This window comes from Danio rerio, chromosome 15 (genome assembly GCF_049306965.1).
Source record: "Danio rerio strain Tuebingen ecotype United States chromosome 15, GRCz12tu, whole genome shotgun sequence".
Lineage (NCBI taxonomy): Eukaryota > Metazoa > Chordata > Actinopteri > Cypriniformes > Danionidae > Danio > Danio rerio.
In genome coordinates, this window is record NC_133190.1 from 50,270,934 (window position 1) to 50,295,000 (window position 24,067).

At 40.0% G+C, this 24,067-nt stretch overlaps 1 protein-coding gene across 4 annotated transcripts in view; it reads right to left on the bottom strand.

Annotated features, from left to right (window-relative positions):
- The window catches only part of zgc:162872, a 38,310-nt gene that overhangs the window by 1,938 nt on the left and 12,305 nt on the right, over positions 1-24,067 (bottom strand). Inside the window, exons 7-21 of one of the 4 annotated variants that reach the window (XM_009291987.5) lie at positions 21,013-21,057; positions 20,829-20,924; positions 20,661-20,735; positions 15,401-15,504; positions 15,148-15,199; positions 14,664-14,764; positions 12,391-12,502; positions 12,032-12,210; positions 9,672-9,741; positions 9,434-9,525; positions 9,280-9,359; positions 8,939-9,093; positions 7,241-7,350; positions 2,864-2,974; positions 2,058-2,119 (exon numbers count right to left, since the gene is read on the bottom strand). In XM_009291987.5, the coding sequence (XP_009290262.2) occupies positions 2,058-2,119; positions 2,864-2,974; positions 7,241-7,350; positions 8,939-9,093; positions 9,280-9,359; positions 9,434-9,525; positions 9,672-9,741; positions 12,032-12,210; positions 12,391-12,502; positions 14,664-14,764; positions 15,148-15,199; positions 15,401-15,504; positions 20,661-20,735; positions 20,829-20,924; positions 21,013-21,057 (1,444 nt within the window). 4 annotated transcript variants of the gene reach the window in all.

Below are 24,067 nucleotides of genomic sequence, written 5' to 3' on the forward strand. Positions count from 1 at the left end.
GCAAAATGTTCACGGCATTGGGAGTATTTAGGAGACATTCAAGCATCTTTGCACCAAAAAACACCAAACGCAGCGCACAGGACTGGTTTAAAACAGTTAACAGGTCAACGTGCAGCAGTAAACAAATCCAGCAATGCCCCGCCTTCAAGCTCTTCTGATTGGTCTACTGCTCTAGAACAGAATGCAAATGGATTGGTTGATGTCAGCTGTCAATCACTCAGTTCTGATGACAGGGAGCTACAGCCGTGAACACGTAAAGGTCTGGATCAGAGAGAATGAAAATAACACTGGCAGATTTAGTTTTAGAAACCACCTAAAGTTACAAATAACGACACATCTGATTAGTGTTCACACTTTTCCAAGAGTGAATAAATGACTTCCAGTGGTTAAAGTCCGCTATGACTAAAGCCATTCACTGTAAAGCCAGTGGGACAGAGTTTTCAGAGAACACACTTTTTAAGCACAAGATGTTCTCACGTTATTTTATCCTTCATTTAATCGTCAAGATTCTGTCAGTCGTGAGACTGACATCCCGTTCACCATCGCAAAAAAGCATGCATTCACTAAGATTACACTAATATTGCAGCTCATGAAAAGACTGTTACTGCTATTAAGCTGACGTATGCAAATAATAAGTTAAATGTCAATATCATCTGTGCAACATCAGACAGCACCCGTGAGAACAGCACAAGTATTATTGTAAATTCAGTTCATCTCATTTATGTTAATCTGTTCATGTAAAACTTGCAGTAGCGGTGCTCATAATTGTTGGTGGGTGTGCTTAAATTCTGTTTGATGCGACCAAGAAAAAAGGCTAATGCAAATCATCAGCAGTTCAGGAAAACAGACAAGAAGCCCTACAACAACAATACGCTTATTTCACGCGGCCGCCATTTTAAAGCACCAAAGCGAGGCTGCGGTGGGAAGAAACCCGGAAGTATAGGACGAGCACTGTAAACATTGCAGTAACATGCCGTCTACTACACACCTCCAGCTGTTGCCGAGATTTCAAAATGCAGATATTGGTGTAACCATCACTTTAATATTATTCAGTAAGTTTATTTTAAACAATTAAAAGCAATTTAGCATCAAACAACATCACAATCTCAGTGATGCGCTTAAGTGTCCTCCTGGGCTTCAGCTCATGGCACTAGTTAGACACCGTGAGGACGCTTTCCTGCTTTAGCCTATGTAACCGGTGAGTGATAAAACACTGCAGTCCTCTGCAGCACACCCTCGTGTTGTCTGTGATAGTGTTGTCCTGGTACTGAAGTTTTAAACCCGGCTATTTCCCCGCTAACATGGAAGCGCTGCTGAGCGCGGATGTCTCGACACGACTGATCTTCACGGCTTTGCGCTTCTGTCTCCGTGTATCTGTGTTTGGTTTGCGCTCAGTTTACCGCTCTTCACCCAGTCCAAACACAGACACACGGACTGGAGTGTGAAGCAGCCGTCAAGATCAGTCGAGTCATCAAGCAGATCGCTCGGCTCGTCTGTGTTTGTGCTCGGTATACAGCGGTGGGTGAACTGATGACCTTCTCGGCCAATCACAATCATTTCTGTTGAACACGTGAACACAATGACAAATCAGCGCTGTTTAAGAAAGCCATCAACATTGCCTTAAATGTTAGCGCGGAATTGCCGGTTTTTCTTTTAATTCAGTATCGTGACGAGGCTAATATAGAGAAAGAGTCAGTTCATTAACTCGAGTTTGATGAATGGCATCTAAAACGTGTGTTTGGGAAAGAAAACGCTAGCTAACTAGTGCCATTTCCCTTAACTTAGCTGAAAATGAGCTCTGATATACCTTTTTACATTCACCATTCATTCAGAACGGACCTCCGGGTCACCCAGAAGACGATGAAATGATAAATTTGTGCCACTTTCTCTTCGCTGATAAGATATACAGCCAGTTACACAATGTTCCTATGTAAATCCCAATGATACTTCCGGGTTTCTTCCCACCGCAGCCTCGATTTCGGTTTTGAAAATGGCGTCCGCGTGAAATCAGTCTATTGTTTCTATTGTAATCAGTCTATATCTAATTACCATCTTACCAACAGATCCGAAGAATCCCTCTGAATCCCTCATTTCCTCATTCATTCGGGCCATTCTCAACCTGAAACAGACACATTGCTGGGATTTACCCCATGTGTTTTAACATGTTTATACATTTCTAAGGTGTGCAATACAATACACTATAAAAAGTTAGACTATAAGATTATTTGCTGATAAATAAAGCTGAATGTATGATTCAGGAGGTGAAGACAGTCAGAAACAGCTCTAGTGGGGGTCTTCAATATCCACAATATGTCACTAAACACACAAACAAACATGGTTTTTAGAGATAACTTGATATTCATTCATTCATTTTCTTTCGGCTTAGCCTCTATTTCAGAGGTCACCACAAACTTTTACAGCATATGTTTTACACAGCGGATTCCCTTCCAGCTGCAACCCAGTACTGGGAAACACCCACACACACTCATTCACACTCACACTCATACACTAAAGCCAATTTAGTTCATCAGTTGCCCTATAGCACATGTGTTTGGACTGTGGGGGAAACCGGAGCACCCGGAGGAAACCCACACCAACACAGGGAGAACATGCAAACTCCACACAATAACACTAAGTGACCCAGCCGGGACTCAAACCAGCGACCTTCTTGCTGTGAGGCCACAGTGCTGCCTATATAACTTGATATAACTTGTGTTATTATTCAAAGTTGCTCCATTACAGGTTATTAAAAATGAAAAGGTTTATCTAGGAGACAAAAATGTACCCGCCGAGTCAGAATCACCCATGCTAGGAATGAATCCCTATGGAAAAAAAAAACGAATGGATATTTCTGACTACTCACAAAGTGACGATGTCAGCATGGGCGGTTTCTATGGCGATACTGAGCGGATCGTTTCCTTTTTCATCTGCTGCGTACTGATTGGCTCCTCTCTTGAGGAGCAGACACACCTGCCTGAAGTGACCAATCACACAACACCATTACTGTGCTGATCTTAGAAAAACAAAGAGTGACATCTTGTGGCCATAGGAAAAATCCAGTTGTATTAAGTTGTACCTCTAGATTTGTACCTCTATTTAGTGTTGCAATAGAGGAGATTCAACAGAGCTGTATTTTGGTGCCATCTCCCCTTTTTCTTGTTTTTTGTAAAGATTTGAAATATTATTTAAATACAATCTCTACCTCCAGCAATGTTAAAGCTTTAAAATCAGTAACATGATGTAAATCTTACAGTATTGTCTCTTTTTATAATACCCAGATGCCTGTATTGTATGTGATCCTGTAAACATCACTGTGACCTTGCTTTAAGGTAGATTTAAAGTGATTTTTGTAATTCATATTCCCCCTGGCATATTTTTTAGTTTTTGTTTTTATTTTGTTCCGTTGTCTACTTTTGCTGTTATAGGTTTTGTACCTTTTCTGCAGATTTTTGTATTCTGGTTGAACTTTCCAATAAAAAAAAAAAAATATATATATAGATTTTTATATATATATATATATATATATATATATATATATATATATATATATATATATATATATATATATATATATATATATAAAAAATTATATATATATATATATATATATATATATATATATATATACAGCGGGGAAAATAAGTATTTGACACATCAGCATTTTTATCAGTAAGGGGATTTCTAAGTGGGCTACTGACACAAAATTCCTACCAGATGTAGCCATCAAGCCAAATATTGAATTCATACAAAGAAATCAGAACATTTAAGTATACAAGTTGAGTCATAATAAATAAAGTGAAATGACACAGGGAATAAGTATTGAACACACTTTACTTAATACTTTGTAGAAAAGCCTTTGTTGGTGATCACAGCTTCTAGACGCCTCTTGTATGGAGAGACCAGTCGTCTGCATTGCTCAGGAGTGATTCTGGCCCATTCTTCCACACAAACGGTCTCTAAATCTTGAAGGTTCCTTGGGCCTCTTTTATGAACTTTGATCTTCAGTTCTCTCCATAGATTTTCTATGGGATTTAGGTCAGGTGATTGACTGGGCCATTTAAGCAACTTAATTTTCTTTCTTTGAAACCACTTCATTGTTTCCTTGGCCTTGTGTTTGGGATCATTGTCTTGCTGAAATGTCCACCCTCTTTTCATTTTCAGCTTTCTGGTAGATGGCAGCAGATTTTTATCCAGAATGTCCCGGTACATTTCTCCATTCATCCTACCTTCAATAATATGAAGTCTGCCAGTACCCCTTGCTGAAAAGCAGCCCTAAACCATGATGCTTCCACCCCCAAACTTAACTGTTGGTATAGTGTTCTTGGGGTGGTGGGCAGTGCCATTTCTTCTCCAAACATGATGTGTAGAATGACTGCCAAAAAGTTCAATTTTGCTTTCATCTGACCATACTATAGTTTCCCAATAATCCACAGGCTTCTCCAAATGCTGTTTCGCAAACTTTAACCGGGCCTCAACATGCTTTTTGTTCAGCAATGGAGTCTTGCGTGGTGAGCGTGCATGGATGCCATGGTGGTTCAGTGCATTGCTTATAGTTTTCTTTGAAACAATAGTACCCGCTGATGCGAGGTCTTCCTGAAGTTCTGCCCGAGTGGTTCTTGGCTCTTGGAGAACTCTCCTGATTATTCTTTGGACTCCTCGGACAGGGATCTTACGTGGAGCACCTGATCGTGGCCGGTTTATGGTGAACTTATGCTTTTTCCATTTCCGGATAATAGCCCCCACAGTGCTCACAGGAACATTCAGCATTCTGGAAATGCGCCTATAACCATTCCCATCAAAATGCTTTTCAACGATAAGACTACGCAGATCTTGAGAGAGTTCTTTGTTTTTACCCATCATGAAGTCTTTCCTGTGTGCCTCCTGAGTAATGAGAAGCCTTTATAGGCCATCAATTAGGACTAAAGCAGCTGATATCAATTAGTACTGATAGGGAGCAGGGTTTTTCTCTCAATACTGACAGATCTCCTGACTTTCTATGCCATTTTGCACCTTGTTATCTTCATGTGTTCAATACTTATTCCCTGTGTCATTTCACTTTATTTATTATGACTCAACTTGTATACTTAAATGTTCTGATTTCTTTGTATGAATTCAATATTTGGCTTGATGGCTACATCTGGTAGGAATTTTGTGTCAGTAGCCTACTTAGAAATCCCCTTACTGATAAAAATGCTGATGTGTCAAATACTTATTTTCCCCGCTGTATATATATATATATATATATATATATATATATATGTTTTTTTTTTTGTTTTTTTTTGCTGCCATGCGGGTTAATGTTACAAAAGCTCTTGAAAATATAAGTCTGTGTGTATTTTGTTTAATATTTTTCTTCATTTGGAGTGTAATGTAAAGAAACATGTATAGAAATGACTTTTCCGAAAGACTAAAACAACACCCTACTGAAAAAACCAGCTTAAACCAGCCTAGGCTGGTTGGCTGGTTTTAGCTGGTCGACCAGGCTGGTTTTAGAGGGGTTTTGGCCATTTCCAGGCTGGTTTCCAGCCATTTCCAGCCTGGTCTTAGCTAGTCAGGCTGGGAGTTGACCATCTAAAACCAGCTTGACCAGCCTAGCCAAGCTGGGAGTCCAGCCAAAACCAGCTATGTCCAGCTTAGACCAGGCTGGTCAAGCTGGTTTTAGCTGGATTTAGCTGTTCATTGTCCAGCCTGACCAGCTAAGACCAGGCTGGAAATGGCCAAAACCCCTCTCAAACCAGGCTGGTCAACCAGCTAAAACCAGCCAACCAGCCTAGGCTGGTTTAAGCTGGATTTTTCAGCAGGGCAAAATTATTTGTTTGCTCATATGTATGCAAAGCTATATGTTAAATCTGCATTCAATACTTAAATTGCATGTATAATGCTGCGTTCACACCAGACGCGGCATGCGCGTCAAGCGCGAGTGATTTACATGTTAAGTGAATGCAAACGCACGAATAGACATCCTGCGGTGCAATACGCGTGAATGGCGCGGCGCGAATGACGCAAATTGCGCGAATGGCGCGGGGCGAATTGAGCGTTTTGCGCGTTTGACGAGCTTAACGAGCGTCTCGCACGAATCTCTCGATTTCGAAAATCTGAACTTCAGCAGACATTCGCGCCGCGTTAACCAATCAGAAGCTTGCTGTTGTGGGGGCGTGATTGTGACGTAGAATCCGTTGTCGGTGTTCCGGGGGAAATCCTCCAGCCTTCACCGACAACAGTTCATCAAACTCGACTTGGCTCAGTCAGAAGCACCGCTGAAAGCCTCCGTCATCCAGGTTCAGTTTCTGGAGGAGTTTATGAGCTCATAGAGCTGGATGCACCTCTGATAGGATGTAGTGCACTCAGACACGGCCCTAAACGTATCGACACTGTTTTTCAGTCTTCATAAAGCACATAAACACTGTTATTTTCTTCATAAAACCCATGTTAGCCATTAAGCTATGAAGCTAGAGTCATCGGGCAGACAAAAGCCCTGCCCATCACGCGAATCCGCGTCTGTTCTGAAGTGAATTTGACGAGTGAATAAAGGGGTGTTTGACGCGCGTATGAAGCGAGTAAACTCAAATGTTCACGCGGCTATTTACGCGCGAATATCGCGTATTTATCCGTGCGTTCCGCGTCTGGTGTGAACACAGCATCAGGCATATCATTTTGACATTCTTTTTGTATGTTCAGTTTTACAGTGCTTCTTTCAAGTAAAACACACTGATTGAACATCTGGCGTCCGAGTCTTTCTTGGAGGAACCTGTTAGCTATCTGCCGAGCTAGCCAGGCACAAGCACTTCAGCAGTCATCCTAGTAGGGGCAGAATAATTACAGAAATGACCCGTTCACCTGCTTATTAATCATTCATGAGCTTCTTTGTTCATATTGTTCATAGCCGGAGACATAGCCAGCATTGGTGACCCTGTAGAGCAGGGGTGTCCAAACTCGGTCCTGGAGGGCCGGTGTCCTGTAGATTTTAGCTCCAACTTGCCTCAACACACCTGCACGGATGTTTCTAGATAGTCTAGTAAGAGCTTGATTAGCTAGCCCAGGTGTGTCTGATTGGGATTGTACCTAAACTTTGCAGGACACCGGCCCTCCAGGTCCGAGTTTGGACATGCCTGGTGTAGAGGGTAAGACGTTTAGAGAAAAGATGAAAGATTAAATGGATGGATGGAATCAATAATTATTTTAATTGCAAACAAGCATAACCTGAATCAGTTTTCCTGATAAGCAGAGCATGGTGTATTACCCTGTGTGTCCGTATGTGGCGGCGGCGTGCAGAGCTCCCTGTCCACGCTGATCTCTGTGGTTCACATTAGCACCGTTCTGCAACAGAAACTCACACGCCAGCAGAGAGCCCTGAAAACACACACACACACACACACACACGTTTGTTTTTGTGAAAAGTGGGGACATTACATAGGTTTCCATTCATTTTATGCAGCACAAACCGTATATTATATTGCCTTCACCCCACCCCTAAACCCAACCATCACAGGAGACTGTGTGCAGCTTTACTCTCTGATTAAGCTCATCCTGTAGGATTTATACGTATTTTGAGAAACGAGGACGTCAACAATGTCCTCATATTTCACCTCCTTTTTGTAATACCCATGTCATACCCATGTCATTATACAGATTTGTGTCCTCATATGTCACAAAAACACGTACACACACACACACACACACACACTAAATAAGAAAAACAATGTTCCACAATTTAATGTAGCACAAATCACGTTGCACTACTTGTTTCTTCAACCTTAAAGGGGAAATGAAGCACTCAGTCAAGTTCACCTTATTTTGTACATTGGATTTCACGTTAACGGAGTGGTCTAGAATGTAACTTTAAGGCTTGGTTGGGTTCATAAGATGCAAAGCAATGTGTGCTCATGCTTCACTTGAAGGAAATCATTTATTTCATAAATCTTTCTTTGATGATACACAGCTACTCAGCTAACATGAAAACCACTGTCATATTTCCTAGTTCCACTGAAAGGCCCGCCCTCAAGAGCCTCTGATTGGTCATCTATCATGATGTGCTGCGATTCGCGGATAGGCTCCACGTCACGCCCCTACACTTTTTCCAAAAAATTTGGTGGAGCTACTACATGTTGGATAACTTTATTTATTTTGGATGGTGAAAGCAAAATTCTCCAATGAGAGGGATTATAGCGCCTCCCGATGGTGAATGCGGTTATACTTACGGCAGGTATTATTTGATAATTTGGTAGTTTATTTCAGGGGTTCCCAAACTTTTCAGCACGCGACCCCTAAAATAACAATGCCAGTGACTCGCGACCCCCAAAATCTTCTGAGGTGGTTATAAATACAGAAAACTTGCATGCAATGGCGCACACACACACCAATACACCAAAGTCTATTCTTCGTTAAATTTTTTTTATGTATGTCAGTACTGTAAATGGGCCAGAAAGTTTAACCTGGTGTTATGAAATCAATCTACTGCATCTTACGCTATTGCTGTCTTTAATATAATGTATTTACCCCAAGGGTCGCAATCCAGTAGAACAAGTAAATAAGCTACTATAGTAACAATAAACGACTGTTATTTTCTCTTTAGTTGGTTATGGATAAAATATGGTTATTCTTATGGCCTAATAATAATAAGTAGATTTTTGGAAATCACCAGGCGACCCCCCTTCATTGTTCCGCAACCCCTCAAGGGGTCCCGACCCCCACTTTAATAACCACTGGTTTATTTCACTGATTTGTCAACCGTCAAACCTCATCAGGGAAACGGTTTGAATTTCCGCTTAGTAAAGAAACATTAGTGTGCAATTTGGGATGACACTACATACATACATATACTATGCTGTTGAGTAAGTGCATAAGTACATAGTGCATGAGTGTATAGTGTGCCATTTGAGACGCAGCTATTGTTTACAGTGTAGCTTGTTGTCAGACTTTCAGAGCTGCTGTCACTCACGCCAATGGCTGAGCCAATCAGAGCCGTCCGTCCCTCCTGCTCATTATTATTCCAGTTAATCTCCGCCCCCTCTGCCAGAGCCTCCGCCATTGCCACCAGATCCCCGCTGACTGACGCCGAATACAGTCTCTGTCTGGCACGCAGCTTCAATGCATCTGACACAAACAACGTACAAATGCAATCAAAACTAGCCATATTGGTTTTTATTAGCTCACATTGCTAGTTTTGAGAAGGTGTAATGATAAAATGACTGATAAAATGTTTGTTTTTTTCGCTGCATCACCATGCATATAATCATCCACCAAAATGAAAATTAAACTAAAAAATAAACTAAAACTCACCAGCATCAGGACCATCAGGATGACGTGCCACAAACCTTTTCTCCACATACTTGGACCTGATCCACTGTTCTTTATCCTGCCTGAAGACAGCGAAGATGATTATTTATACATTCAACACACTCAATAAAACAGAAGACGTGTGTGAGATTCATACCGAGGACTGCCTGCGCTGGGCTTCTGCAGGACGTCTGCTGCCTCACGCTCATAAATACCATTAATAACTTCATTACCCAGAACACACAGCAGCTGAGGGGGCGGAGTTATGCACAGAAATCAGCCAATGGCAATAGAGAAGTGAACATGAGAGACACGGATGCATTAAATGTGAGATATTAGGATCTGGAACTTGCAATAAACCATATATATTGAAAGATATAGAGAACATATGAAACCTTTAACTGTTCAGGCTCCCAGGAATCAAGAGTGAGCGAACGAACTTTGGACAGATGAACGCCAAGACTCCTGTTAACACACACACACACACACACACACACACACAATAATAATAACAATAAGATAAGTACTATATTACATTTTTAATATATTTCATAATTTCATATTTAATAGTACTTTATCAAATAATTCTTGCAATAAATGTAACTATTGTTTATTTATGTGTAATAATTTTATATATGAATATCATAATGTAACAAATATTATATTGTCAGTAATACCATTAAACAATAATCTGTCTCAGCCTCAGCCCTGCTTAGCTTCAGTGGGTAACTGGTCTTGGGCTAAAGGATGATACGGCTGTGGCCATTTTTTGGCCAATAGTAAGAAGTGAAAGTGAAAAAAGAAGTAAAAAAGTTAAAGTGAAGTAAAAAGTAAAGTGGAAAGTAAAGCAAAAGTGAAGGAAAGGGAAGTGAACGGTGAAAGTGAAGTGAAAAGAGAAGTGAAAAGGGTTGTAAAAAGTGAAGTGAATGGTGAAAGTGAAGTAAAAAATGTAGTAAAAAGTGAAGTGAAGGGTAAAAGGGAAGTGAAACGTGAAGTGAACGGTAAAAGGGAAGTGAAAAGGGAAGTGTAAAGGGAAGTGAACGGTAAAAGGGAAGTGAAAAGTTAGTGAAAAATGAAGTGAACGGTGAAAGTGTATTAAAAAGTGCTGTGAAAAGTGAAGTGAATGGTGAAAGGGTAGTGAAAATTGCAGTGAAAAGTGAAGTGAACGGTGAAAGTGAAGTAAAAAGTGTAGTGGAAAGTGAAGTGAACGGTAAAAGGGAAGTGAAAAGGGTAGTGAAAAGTAAAGTGAACGTTGAAAGTGAAGTAAAAAGTGAAATGAACGGTAAAAGTGTAGTGAAAAGTGAAGTAAAAAGTAAACGGTCAAAGGTGAAGTTAAAAGTGAACGATGAAAGTGAAGTGAAAAGTGAAGTAAGAAGTGAACGGTGAAAGGGAAGTAAAAAGTGAAGTAAAAAGTTAAGTGAAAGGTGAAAGTTAAGTGAAGAGTAAAGTGAAAGGGAAGTGAAAAGTTAAGTAAAAAGTGAACGGTCAAAGATGAAGTTAAAAGTGAACTGAAAAGTGAAGTAAAAGTGAAGTAAAAAATGAAGTGAACAGTCAAAGTGAAATGAAAAGTGTAGAGAAAAGTGAAGTGAATGTGAAAGAGAAGTGAAAAGGGTAGAGAAAAGTGAAGTGAATGTGAAAGAGAAGTGAAAAGGGTAGTGAAAAGTGAAGTGAACGGTAAAAGGGAAGTGAAAAGGGTAGTGAAAAGTGAATGGTGAAAGTGAAGTGAAAAGTGAAGTGAACGGTGAAAGTGTAGTGAAAAGTGAAGTAAAAAGTAAAGTAAAAAGTGAACAGTCAAAGTGAAATAAAAAGTGAAGTGAAAAGTGAAGTGAAATGTGAAAAGTGTAGTGAAAAGTGAAGTGAACTGTGACATTGAAGTAAAAAGTGTAGTGAAAAGTGAAGTGAACGGTGAAAGGGAAGTGAAAAGGGTAGTGAAAAGTGAACAGTGAAAGTGAAGTGAAAAGTGAAGTGAACGGTGAAAGTGAAGTGAAAAGTAAAGTAAAAAGTAAAGTAAAAAGTGAAGAGTCAAAGTGAAATAAAAAGTGAAGTGAAATGCGAAAAGTGTAGTGAAAAGTGAAGTGAACTGTAAAAGTGTAGTGAAAAGTAAAGTAAATGGTGAAAGTGAAGTGAAAAGTGAAGTGAAGTGAAAAGTAAAGTAAAAAGTGAACGGTCAAAGTCAAATGAAATGTGAAGAAGTGAAAAGTGAAGTGAAATGCGAAAAGTGTAGTGAAAAGTGAAGTGAACGGTAAAAGTGTAGTGAAAAGTAAAGTAAATGGTGAAAGTGAAGTGAAAAGTAAAGTGAAGTGAAAAGTAAAGTAAAAAGTGAACGGTCAAAGTCAAATGAAATGTGAAGAAGTGAAAAGTGAAGTGAAATGCGAAAAGTGTAGTGAAAAGTGAAGTGAACGGTAAAAGTGTAGTGAAAAGTAAAGTAAATGGTGAAAGTGAAGTGAAAAGTGAAGTGAAGTGAAAAGTAAAGTAAAAAGTGAACGGTCAAAGTCAAATGAAATGTGAAGAAGTGAAAAGTGAAGTGAAATGTGAAAAGTGAAAGTGAAGTGAACGGTGGAAAGTGAAGTAAAATGTGAAGTCGAGTAAAAGGTGAAAGGTGCAAGTGAAGTGAAAAGTGTAGCGAAAAGAGAAACTAAAGTGAACGGTGAAAGTGAAACGAAAAGTGATCAGTGAAAGTGAAGAAGTGAAAAGTGAAGTGAAAATGAGATGAAAAGTTGAAGAAAAAGTGAAAGTGAAGTGAAAGTGTGCTGACCTGTGGATGCCCGAACACTCGATGCACATTGTAATGCCGAGGTTCACACTGGCCCAGCGTGGCTCCGCTTCCCCACAGTCACAGCAGTGCTGGTTACCACGGCCACTCAGAGCCACGCCCAGAGCGGGTGGGTGAGAGGGCGGGTCTGGAATGGACACAGGGGCGGAGCTTACCTTGACCTACCCATATGCAAATGACATGCAAATAAAACACCTTTAACAGCTGAATCACACTTTTTATTGTGTATTCCTTAAATATTCTCAGTCTTGTTGAGTAGAATTGTCTTCTTCCAAATACAGAGGGGGAAAATACATACTTATTCCTAACTGTGTGTGTGTGTGTGTGTGTGTGTGTTGTACCTGAGTGTTTTGATCAGTTACTTGATCTCGATATGCCATGTCTATACATCCCTGAACAGCATTCATCCACGCTGACTTCAGCTCCTCTGAGTCAGCCTGTAACACACAACACCTGCGCACACAAACACAAAACACACAGTCATCTCTACATAGGCATAAAATCTAACAATCAGCATAAAATGAGTGTCAGCACATTTTAGCTTTCAAGTATATTCTACAGATTTAACTGGTGCGAGAACATAAAATGTGATTATGCACAGAAAAAAAGTGTATTCTGTAGAAAATATCATTCTTTTTTTTATTTCTCAGAGTTATTCTTGATTCTCTATCAGTATGCTGTGTATGCTTTGCCTAAAGAGATGTTAAATCATTTACCTTACAGTCATTCTTTACTATATATATATTTTTATATTCTATGCTATATTTTGTATGTTCTGTGAAATTATATGCTAACCAAAACTGGCCTTTGAGGAGATGTATTTTGCATACTAATTGGCCCACACAGAATCTGCGCACGCAGAATTCCGCAGAATTTTCGCAGATTTTCAGCAGAATTCCGCAGATTTTCCACAGAATTCCGCAGATTTTCCGAAGAATTCCGCAGATTTCTGATGTTTTTTAGCCCATTATAAATTGTTTATTTACTTGAGTAAATGTGTAAATCAGAATTTATTCAGTTTTTATTCAATAATTTATTACTTTTTATTTAATATATTAAAGTGTAAGTTATGATACTCCGCTGGATACTCCCAAAATAATTCCGCAGAAATCCGCAAATTTTTACCAAAATTCTCCGCAGAAATAGCAAAAAACTGGCCCTACTAATGAGGCATTTCGCAGAAAGAGCTATCTTGGACAAGAAATATGCAGCAGAAACAATAAAAAATATAGCTGCAAGCAGCAATTAAGGGGCCAAGCACTATTGGCCAAAAGGTGGCGCTGCTCCAGAAGTTTTTGAGTACTTTCAGGGCATGGGGTTGAAGATGCATACCATGTTTTGTAATGATATGTGAATATGTTGGTAAAATATGGCGTTCTTGGCTAAAAATCGAAATGGGCGACGCCCAAAATGGCTGACCTGTGAAAATCAGACATCATTCGACTCGACGTGCTCTGCCGGATGTAAAGAGACCCATTTTATGAGTTTCGGACGAAAGGTTGAGACGTTATAAACCAAAAAATGAAGTTTTTTGTATCTCCGGACCACTAGGAGGCAGTGCGCCGAAACTCCGCATATAACCTCAGACCCTAGTCGTCATAACACACACCAAGTTTGGTGTGAATTGGTGAATGCGCTACGGAGATATCGCCTCAAGTCCATTTTTGCAAGCTCTACTTTAAAATTTAATCGCAAGTTAAACGAAAACGGTTGGTCAAATCAACTTGAATTCCATAACTTTTGGTTGGCATGGTCTGTAGATCATGTGATTTAATTTTGGTGAAAATCGGAGAAACGGCCTAGGACGAGTTTGATCAAATAGGTTTTTCGAAAAATTTTAAATATCGCGAAAAAATTCATGACGGAAAATGACATCATAGGGTGCGTTTGAATCGGACTGAGCCAAGGAATCAGAGGAAAAAATTTTGATTGTAGCCCATTCGGTTCAAAAGTTATCATGATAAACATACCTGAATGTTTGGACAAGTGGTGGCACTAGAGAGTTTGATTTTGAGATTTCACATTTGGTCTGATTAATGTTAATACTGTCCTCTATCATTGTGCCAAATTATACAACTTTCCCGCATACGCCTATATAGGCTGCCATTCAAATCCGGCGGAAGAAACGGAAGAAGAAGAATAATAATAGGAACGCTAACGGATCCAGTAGGTGCTTGGCCCCTAATAACATGCGTCTCTCACCTCTGATTTCCTGTGAAAAAGTATTGGAGCCTATGTAGGTCTCTAAGCATGTGCATTTAACTGGTCTCGTTCTTCTGTGCAGAAAAGAGGAACTGGAGACGGTGCAGAAAATCTGACAGAGACAACCCGCCTTCTCCTTCTTCTGTGTATAAAACTGGGTTTCTAGACACCGGGCAGTGCAGAGCACCTGATGTTAGTCCCGGTTAGCATTGTATAACGGCTAGACTATCTCGGTGCATGCCCCGAGCTCTGAACATCGAATTATTCATTTGTATTCAATAAATTACTAATCTTTTAAACATTAAACAATTTCTCCTGAGTTTGAATTGAACACGCATGGAATAGAGAAAAATATTCCAACAATTCGCAGTGTTGTGTTTGATAATGTGTGTGTGTTATTTCTTCATCTTACTTCTGCACCGACAGAAGCTCGAAACAGAAACGTCGATCAATCACATCCAGAGATTTGACTGCACACAGACGCAGATCATCAAAGAGAACCACCGGCTGCTCCTAAAACACACACACACACACACACACACAAATATATACATACACATCATTATACACATGGAAACGTGCATATATAGGTGGAGCGTTGTAAATACTCACGCTCGCCTCCCTCGCATTTTTTACATTAGTAACAGTAAATTTTGTTATGGTATGAACGTTAATCCCACGAAAGGCAAAAATTATTAAATAAAATAAGACCTTTGTATAGAAATCCAAGACTTTGTGTAACAAATTCAAGGCTATTAAGGCCTTAATTTGAGATTATCAAATTTTATACTTTTTCAATGCATTTTAAGACCCCGCAGGTACTCTGCATAGGATTATAAACACACAAACACAAACACTCTGTAAATACAGAAAACCTGAAGTGGACAACTGCTTACCTTGTGTGATTTTAGGTAGATTAACTGATTATTTTCAGTGGAAAACCAGCACCTGAAAGATGGAAAACATTCCAGTTAAAGACTTCTGTATATATTCCAAACGTATGTATCTTTAAAAACGTTAATTGTTTATTTAGTCACCCCAAATTGGTTATTTCACCTTTATTTATTAGAGATCCACCAAAAAGACACATGTAAAATCTAAATTATGAGAGTCTAAATGATTATCAGGAGCAGAATGGCGGTCAGTCACCTCTTCCATGTCTTGTTCTTCTTGCGTGAGCGCTTGAACAGGTAGCCTTGAATAGTTCCTCCGTCAGACGGATTACACACAATTACAGCTTCTCCAGATGCGTCCTGACAAACACACAACCGTTACCATACTAATGACACTTCACTTCTCACGTATGACTGATGAATCTCACTGAGGATCTGAGAATCCTTGTAGCAAACTGATGTGTGTGTTCATTCAAGAAAGCATCCATTCATTTGTGTAGTGTTTTAAATTTCATTAGCTTATTTTATTCAATCATCACTCATTTACATCATTATCATTATATAATTTTATTGATCATTAGTTAATGATTTGATTATTATTTGCCATGTTATTATGTTTTTATATTTTATGATTACCATTTTCCATTAATTTAGCTTTGTTATTATTTCATTTTTTTCTGTTAGTAAGAGTAAGACATAAGAGAACGTCTCCATTTCAAGGTCTGCTGTCTCTGGGCAATGTTGTGAAGCAGTCATTTTCCATTTCTGTTGCGTGTCGAATAATAAGTCTGAGATAAGACGAAGGCTGAGCACTGAATCATACGCAACTAAGATTATTCAATAAACTCTGCTCTTTCTTTATCATCATCGTCAACTCCTATATTGATAGGGGATGTTATTCTGTTGAATGCTGGTTAACAGGTTTGGGTTTTGGGCTGCTCCACTGGCTTGTTGTATGGATACCCAGAGAAGCAGACATTTTATGACAGGATCGGCCACCGTTTCAGAAAGGAGGTTAAGTGAAAACTCAGAGTATTTTAACCCTGAAATGGGAGAAACTCTGGGTTTTCTGTTTCAAAACGCCAGGTTTGTCAAACTGGAGAAAGCAGGGTAAGTCAAGCCTGTTTCTGAAAGAGAGGTCACTTTAAAGGGCACATAGGTTACCCCTTTTTTCATATTTATTATAAGTTTTTTGTGTCCCCAGAATGTGTCTGTAAAGTTTCAGCTCAAAACACCCATCAGAGTATTTATTATAGCTGTCTGAAGTGTCTGTATTATAGCTGGGAAAAGGTTGCTGCTGTTTTTTTGCACTGAGCCTTTAAGGCGAGTCATCCCCGCCCACTGTTCCCATGTGGCTGTCAGCAACATGCCTCAACACGCCCTCGCCTGCCTCAGGAAGCAGATCTCACGTAACGTTTGTGAGAAATACTACAGTAAGAACTTTACCATCAGTTTTTGATGCAATTTTTGTGGAGTTGCAACAATGAGTTCACGCACACACAGAGCACACACACACACATAGCACAGACACGTAGCAAGACACGACACACACACATAGCACAGACAAGTAGCGCAGATACACACGCACATACATAGCGTAGACACGCAGGCAAACACACACACACATAGCGCAAACACACACACACAGAGAGACAGTGAGAGAGACACGAGGCTATGCTGAAGAAATAAATCTGAAGTGAATGGCTGTACTTCATTACACACGTGCACACGTTTTAAAACATGTTAAACTTGTAAAACTCACTCTTGATCACGTCTGATGATGATTGATTATCCTAGCAAACTGAACAGACCTTTTATTCCTGGTTGCTTTACGCTCGTCCTGTCTTGTCGATATGATTTTACGCATTACTATGGAGACATGTTAATGCGCGCAGCTGTCAATCAATATTGGTGGGCGGGGGGACCGCACTCTTAAGTAAAGTTGCCCTCCAAAACCGCTCCAATTGGTCCATCGATTTTATGTTGTTAAATTAAAAAAAAAGGACTGTGTGTGTTTATTTCACCCCAATATGACAGTATATACACTATACTTACACACATGTATGTCCAAACAGCTTTAAAAAGTAGGCTTTTCACCATAGGTGCCCTTTAACTCAGAGTCAGTTACTGTTGGTTCTTACTCTGTGAAGCTAACCTGGTCAGAAGCAGGTTATATTCTCTAAACTCTGAGGCCCCGTTTACACTAATGTGTTCTAGTTTGAAAATGCATAGGTTTTGCTACGGTTACGTCCACACTACGTCAGAGTTTTTGAATGCCGAAAACGGAGCGTTTTGGAAACGCTGGAGAGGCTGTTTTCATTCTGAAACGCTGCTGTTCCGTCTCAGTGTGGATGAGGGAAAACGGAGACATCTGGAAACGGAGGCGGGGCTGCTGAGATTCGCTAGCTGATTGGGGCTTTTGTGTCATTGCGTATTCTTCCCTTATTCGTCAACCCCCAATCACATGACTATAACACATGGCTTTAACGCTACCCGAAGACAGCAGACCAGCCTTCACTGTAAACAACAACACGGACACAGAAATGGGAGCGTTGTTTGCACTATTGTCTGTTTTAGGCGCCATTGTGCAGTTATTTGTTACGTTTAGTAACAACTCGACCTCGTCGTCTGTCCACAAAAATACCTCTCTTGCTTTCTTTGCCATCGCGTTCATTGTTCAACCGGCGTTTGTAGACTAACAATAACCACATGGCGAGCGAGACGCATGCTTCTTGCTTATACTAGAAGGCGCATACCCAGAGTGTGCCAATGGTCACGTGATATACGTTTTTGGTGGCGTAGTGTGGACGGAGATATGTTCAGAAATGCTCGTGTGGACGCGGATCGCTTTTGATCCAAAACGCCGTTTTTAAACTAAAACTCACTAGTGTAAATGGGGCCTCAGTCTTCTAGCCTTTTTTAAAGATGAATCAGTATTTCTCGCCTTAGCCTTACATTTCCATCCAGCTATTTTATATGTGCATTTTGGAGATGCACATTAAAAAAAAAAATCGGTTGATGGAAACGCCAAGAAGGGAATCAATTTTTAAAATGCGCATAAAAACATACGCGCATAACTTAGTAGGATAAGCTTTTATTCGAAAAGAAAAGACACACATAAACTGCGATGAAAACACTTTTACAATTCCAGCATGCACTTTAAAAAAAAGTCATGTGATATTGTTACAAGAGATCATGTGATGATGAAACTGTGTGTGAATGGACAAACCAGCAGACTGAGCACACTGTGACGCATCTGAAATGTTGTTTTGGTCATTTTAAAACGCCGTAACCATCTCAGTATTAGTGTTATTATATTATAAATGACCTCCAGAGCATCTGGAGCGTGTCTAAAGCGTCTGTTCTCTGCGTCTCAGGCTTTAAACTCCACCACGCGTTCACTGTGTGTCGGCATTGTCCTCTGAAGTTAAAAGTCATTTATTAAATAACGAAAAGATTCACGCAGCTTCTTCTACTGCAGTAAACTCTGTTTTTATTGTTGATATTTGGCACCAGATAATCAGGAAGTGACGATTTTGTTGTCTTTGAATCGTTGGATGGAAACGCTTTATCCACACATCTTTTATGCGTTATTCCAGATTTGCACATAAATTTAATTCGCATTATTGATTGGAAACATAGCTATTGCCTACATTTCACTCACACAAAGAACAAAGTCACATACGAGAATGTCCTTTTTTAATAAATAATTAGCTTAAATTCACTGACCCTCGACAGGGAGTTGTACTGTAAATAGATTAATCGGATTATTACTCATTCTAAAAACAATATTTTAGTGCTGCTTACATTCTAAATGTCATATCAACCTCTATCACATGATCAATAGAAAAGGCAGAAACACATGTGCACTTTATATTATATTATTGATGACCTCCAGAATCAAGAGCGTCTGTACTTCGTGACTCGCGATTTCAAACACCACCACATGTTCACTGCATGGCATTGTCTTGTGAGGTGAAAGTCATTTATTAAATGAAGAAAAGATTCACGCAGCTTCTTCTACCGCGGTAAATTCTGCTTTTACTGTTGCGCGTCATTAAAAACCGTTGCGAATGACGTCAAGTCTGACACTTTCTTTTCAGAACAGACTTCAGTCCTAAACCTTAAGTCTCACACACGAGGACTCAAACAGCTTGTATATTGTCATATAGCGCAGGTACAGTTGAAGTCAGAATTATTAACCCCCCTGAATTATTATCACCCCTGTTTATTTTTCCCCCAATTTCTGTTTAATGGAGGGAAGATTGTTTCAGCACATTTCTAAGCATAATAGTTTTAAAAACCTATTTCTAATAAATGATTTATTTTATCTTTGTCATGATGACAGTAAATAATATTTTACTTGATATTTTTCAAGACACTTCTACACAGCTTAAAGTGACATTTAAAGGCTTCACTAGATTAATAAGGTTAACTAGGCAGGTTAGGGTAATTAGGCAAGCTATTCTATAAAGATGGTTTGTTCTGTACAATATCGAAAAAAAAAAGTTAGCTTAAAGAGGCTAATAATTTTGTCCCAAAAATGGCTTTAAAAAAATTTCAAACTGCTTTTATTCTTGCCGAAATAAAACAAATAAGACTTTCTCCAGATGAAAAAATATTATCAAACATACTGTGAACATTTCCTTGCTCTGCTAAACATTATTTGGGAAATATATAAAAAAGGAAAAAAAAATCAAATGGGGGCTAATAATTCTGATTTTAACTGTATTTAAGCATGTTAACGAGAGCGAGAGAGCGCAATGTCTGCCACGTAAGTAATGTAAACTAATATAAAACTAGTGCAGCTACATTACATGCATAAATCACGCCATGAACATTACATTAAGACGCCTAAAGGTTTAAAAAAGCCGATATATCATAAGAAGATGGACAAATGAGAAGCTTTCTGTCATAAACTAGAGTAAAACAGATTACATACAGGAGTAGAGAAAAGAGCACTCTTTAATTATCCGCTGTTAGTCAGCGCCCGCTCTTTTTTTCCTGGTCATTGAGCCTTTGCCGTGTGCTGTGTAAATGCAGACGATCATATACGAGTCACTTTTTAAAGATGATGTAAGCAGGTCAGCAAAAAAATCAGTCACAAAATCGGAATTGACCATCAAGATCTGCAGTGTAAATGCAGCCTATGACAATATGAGAGCTGTTTGAGTCCTCGTGCTTGAGATTTAAGGTTTGGGACTCTGCTGAAGTCTGTTCTGTAATGAAAGTGTCAGACTTGACGTCATTGGCTACGGTTTTTAATGACGCACGACTCGTGACAGGTGAAAATCTGATCTACCTGCTTACACTGCAGACACGAGGACACAGATCCCATTCATATCAGATAAACTTCCACACATGAACAAGGCCTGAATCTGATTTGAGTAAATATGAATTCATGTGATTTGTTCCTGCTTACATGTACACGGGCCGTATTCGATCTTTGCCACATGGGAGGAAAAAAAAAATGTGTCCATCAAAACTTTTGCAACTTGAGCATTAACATCTCTTACCCTCTGCTGGACGAGCAGGTGTGTGTTTTCCAGATCTTTCCTCTTGGCAGAGCAGTCAGTGGACAGCTGAGAGAGCTGAGCATACACACATCACACACAAATTCAATATAACTACATAACAACACTGTGCGCATGTACTGTGCTTTATTAAGTGTGTGTGTGTGTGACCTGTGAGGCCATCGTCTTCATGGTTGGTTCCAGATCTCTCAGCAAGTCAAACCCCTGGTGGAAAAATGTGTACTGAGCGTGAAAATACGAGAAGACCTGAGGGGGGAAATGAAGAGGATTGGAGTTGGTTCAAATTCATCTGAGCTTCAGATTTACAGTCAGTATTTTTCTGATTTAAGCTCACCGAATTCAGAATATCCAGCTTCTGTTGGACCTTGAAATTATTCAGCTGTCAGAAAGAAAACATAACTAAATTATTTAATCATGTTTTGTAGCAAAAAACAATAATTCAATAGAACTATAGGTGAAGTGAATAAACTAAATTGGTTTAAGTGTGTGTGTGTGCGTGTGTGAATGAGTGTGTATGGGTGTTTCCCAGTACTGGGTTACAGTTGGAAAGGCATCCGCTGTGTAAAGCATATGCTGGAATAGTTGGCGGTTCATTCCACTGTGGTGACCTCTGATGAATAAAGAGACTAAGCCAAAGGAAACTGAATAAATGAATATTTGTGTGTGTGAATAAGTGTGTATGGGTGTTTCCCAGTACTGGGTTGCAGCTGGAAGGGCATCTGCTGTGTAAAGCATATGCTGGAATAGTTGGCGGTTCATTCCACTGTGGTGACCTCTGATGAATAAAGAGACTAAGCCAAAGGAAACTGAATAAATGAATATTTGTGTGTGTGAATAAGTGTGTATGGGTGTTTCCCAGTACTGGGTTGCAGCTGGAAGGCCATCTGCTGTGTAAAACATATGCTGGAATAGTTGGCGGTTCATTCCACTGTGGTGACCTCTAATGAATAAAGGGACTGAGCCAAAGGAAACCTAATGAATGAATATTTGTGTGTGTGAATGAGTGTGTATGGGTGTTTTCCCAGCACTGCGTTGCAGCTGGAAGGCCATCTGCTGTGTAAAACATATGCTGGAATAGTTGGCGGTTCATTCCACTGTGGTGACCTCTGATGAATAAAGGGACTGAGCCAAAGGAAACCGAATTAATGAGTATTTGTGTGTGTGAATGAGTGTGTATGGGTGTTTTCCCAGTACTGAGTTGCAGCTGGAAGGGAAACCGCTGTGTAAAACATATGGTGAAATAGTTGGCGGTTCGTTCCGCTGTGGAGAACCCTGATAAATCAGGGACTAAGCTGAAGGAAAATGAATGAATGAATATTTTGTGTGTGACTAATGTGTAACTTGTGTGTAGAGTTCAGTGTGTCCGTCCAGAGTAAACAGGAGGTGAGTCAAAGCTAACATGAAGCAGCCAATCAGATTCTCTCCTGCAGGCGCTGCCAGGATGATGTCATTAAGAGGTCTGCTCCAATGCTGTTTGATTGCTGTCACTCAAAAAGACTCGGAGCATTTATTTATTCATGATCGACAGAAAATTGGACAAACATTTTGATATAGCTTGCAAAGATTATTTCCTAAACTTTTTAAAGAATAAATATTTAACTTTAAAATGGGATTTTTGTGTGTTGTTAATTGCTTGTTGTGCTCAGAATGACGCCTTAAGCGTGGTTCAGTTGGCCGGTCCTGGCCCGATTGGCAGAGGTGTGCCAGAGCACAGTTCGGTTGGGCTTTAGTGCAGTACACTTGAGTGCAAAGCGCGCCTGAGCCCAAAACTGAAGACGCACTGTCACTTTTAAGGGACTGTTTCATATGCTTTCATATGCCACAGCCATATCACCCTGCAGCCCAAGACGGGTTACTCACTGAAGCTAAGCAGGGCTGAGTCTGGTCAGTACCTGGATGGAACACCCCATGGGAAAGCTAGGTTGCTGTTGGAAGTGGTGTTAGTGAGGCCAGCAGGGGGCGCTCAACCTGTGGTCTGAGTGAGTCCTAATACCCCAGTAAAAGTGAAGGGGACACTACACTGTCAGTGGGCACCGTCTTTCGGATGAGATGTTAAACCGAGGTCCTGACTCTCTGTGCTCATAAAAATCCCATGGCACTTCTCGTAAAGAGCAGGGGTGTAACCCCGGTGTCCTGGCCAAAGTCCCTAAATAGCCCCTTACCCATCATGGCCTCTTAATCATCCCCATCCACCGAATTGGCTCTATCACTGTCTCTCCACTCCACCAATAGCTGGTTTGTGGTGAAGCACTGGCGCCGTTGTCCTGTGGCAGCCGTCGCATCATCCAAGTGGAGCTGCACATGGTGGTGGTGTAAAGAGACTCTCCTCATGATTGTGAAGCGCTTTGGGTGTACGGCCATGCACAATAAATGCGCTAAATAAATGCACATTACATTCCATGGGGATTTATTAATCATTCTTACTGCTCAATGAAAGCAAACTGTTGTAGTTTATTAAAGACGCAAACCCCTCACTGCACATCAGCTGCACCTTCAGCAAACCTCGGAATACCTGCAGCACGAGGACTTTATGAAGGTTTATGGGTGTCGAAAGTGGCTGATCTGTTCAGCAAAAGATTAACCTGTGTGTCACTACATCCCAAATGACTAAACATACTACAAAACCATATAACTAAAGCTATCTCCACCATGCTGAGTGAGAGCACTTCTCTTCCTACACATACAGAACATAAAATAGTAAAATCCTCTTCAGCTGAACCTCATGAAAACAGAAATGCTTGAAGTTTCTGCCAACCCGACTCTACATCATACCTTCTCAATCCAGATGGATGGGGCAACCATTACTGCATCCAAAATGGTGAAAAGCCTTGGAGAAACGATTGATGACCAACTAAACTTCTCTGACCACATTTCTAGAACTGCTCGATTGTGCAGATTCACACTCTATAACATCAGAGAGGTCCGACCCTTCTTATCTGAACATGCAGCTCAACTCCTTGTTCAAGCTCTTGTTCTCTCCAGACTGGATTACTGCAACTCTCTACTAGCCGGGCTTCCAGCTAACTCTATCAAACCTCTTCATCTGCTTCAGAACGCAGCAGCACGAGTGGTCTTCAATGAAGGCAAGGCAAGGCAAGTTTATTTATATAGCACATTTCATACACAGTGGCAATTCAAAGTGCTTTACATAAACATGAATAAAAAAGACAAGTTTAGGAACATAAAATGCAGACAATAAAAATGATTAAAAACAGATAAAAACAATTTAAAATGTGTTAAAATAGGTTATAAAAGAATTAAAAAGAAAATGAAAAACATAATAGCTCGATCTGTCGGACGCAGCACAGTGCTCATTCAGTAAAGGCACAGCTAAACAGATGTGTGTTCAGTCTTGATTTGAATGTGCCTAATGTTGGAGCACATCTGAT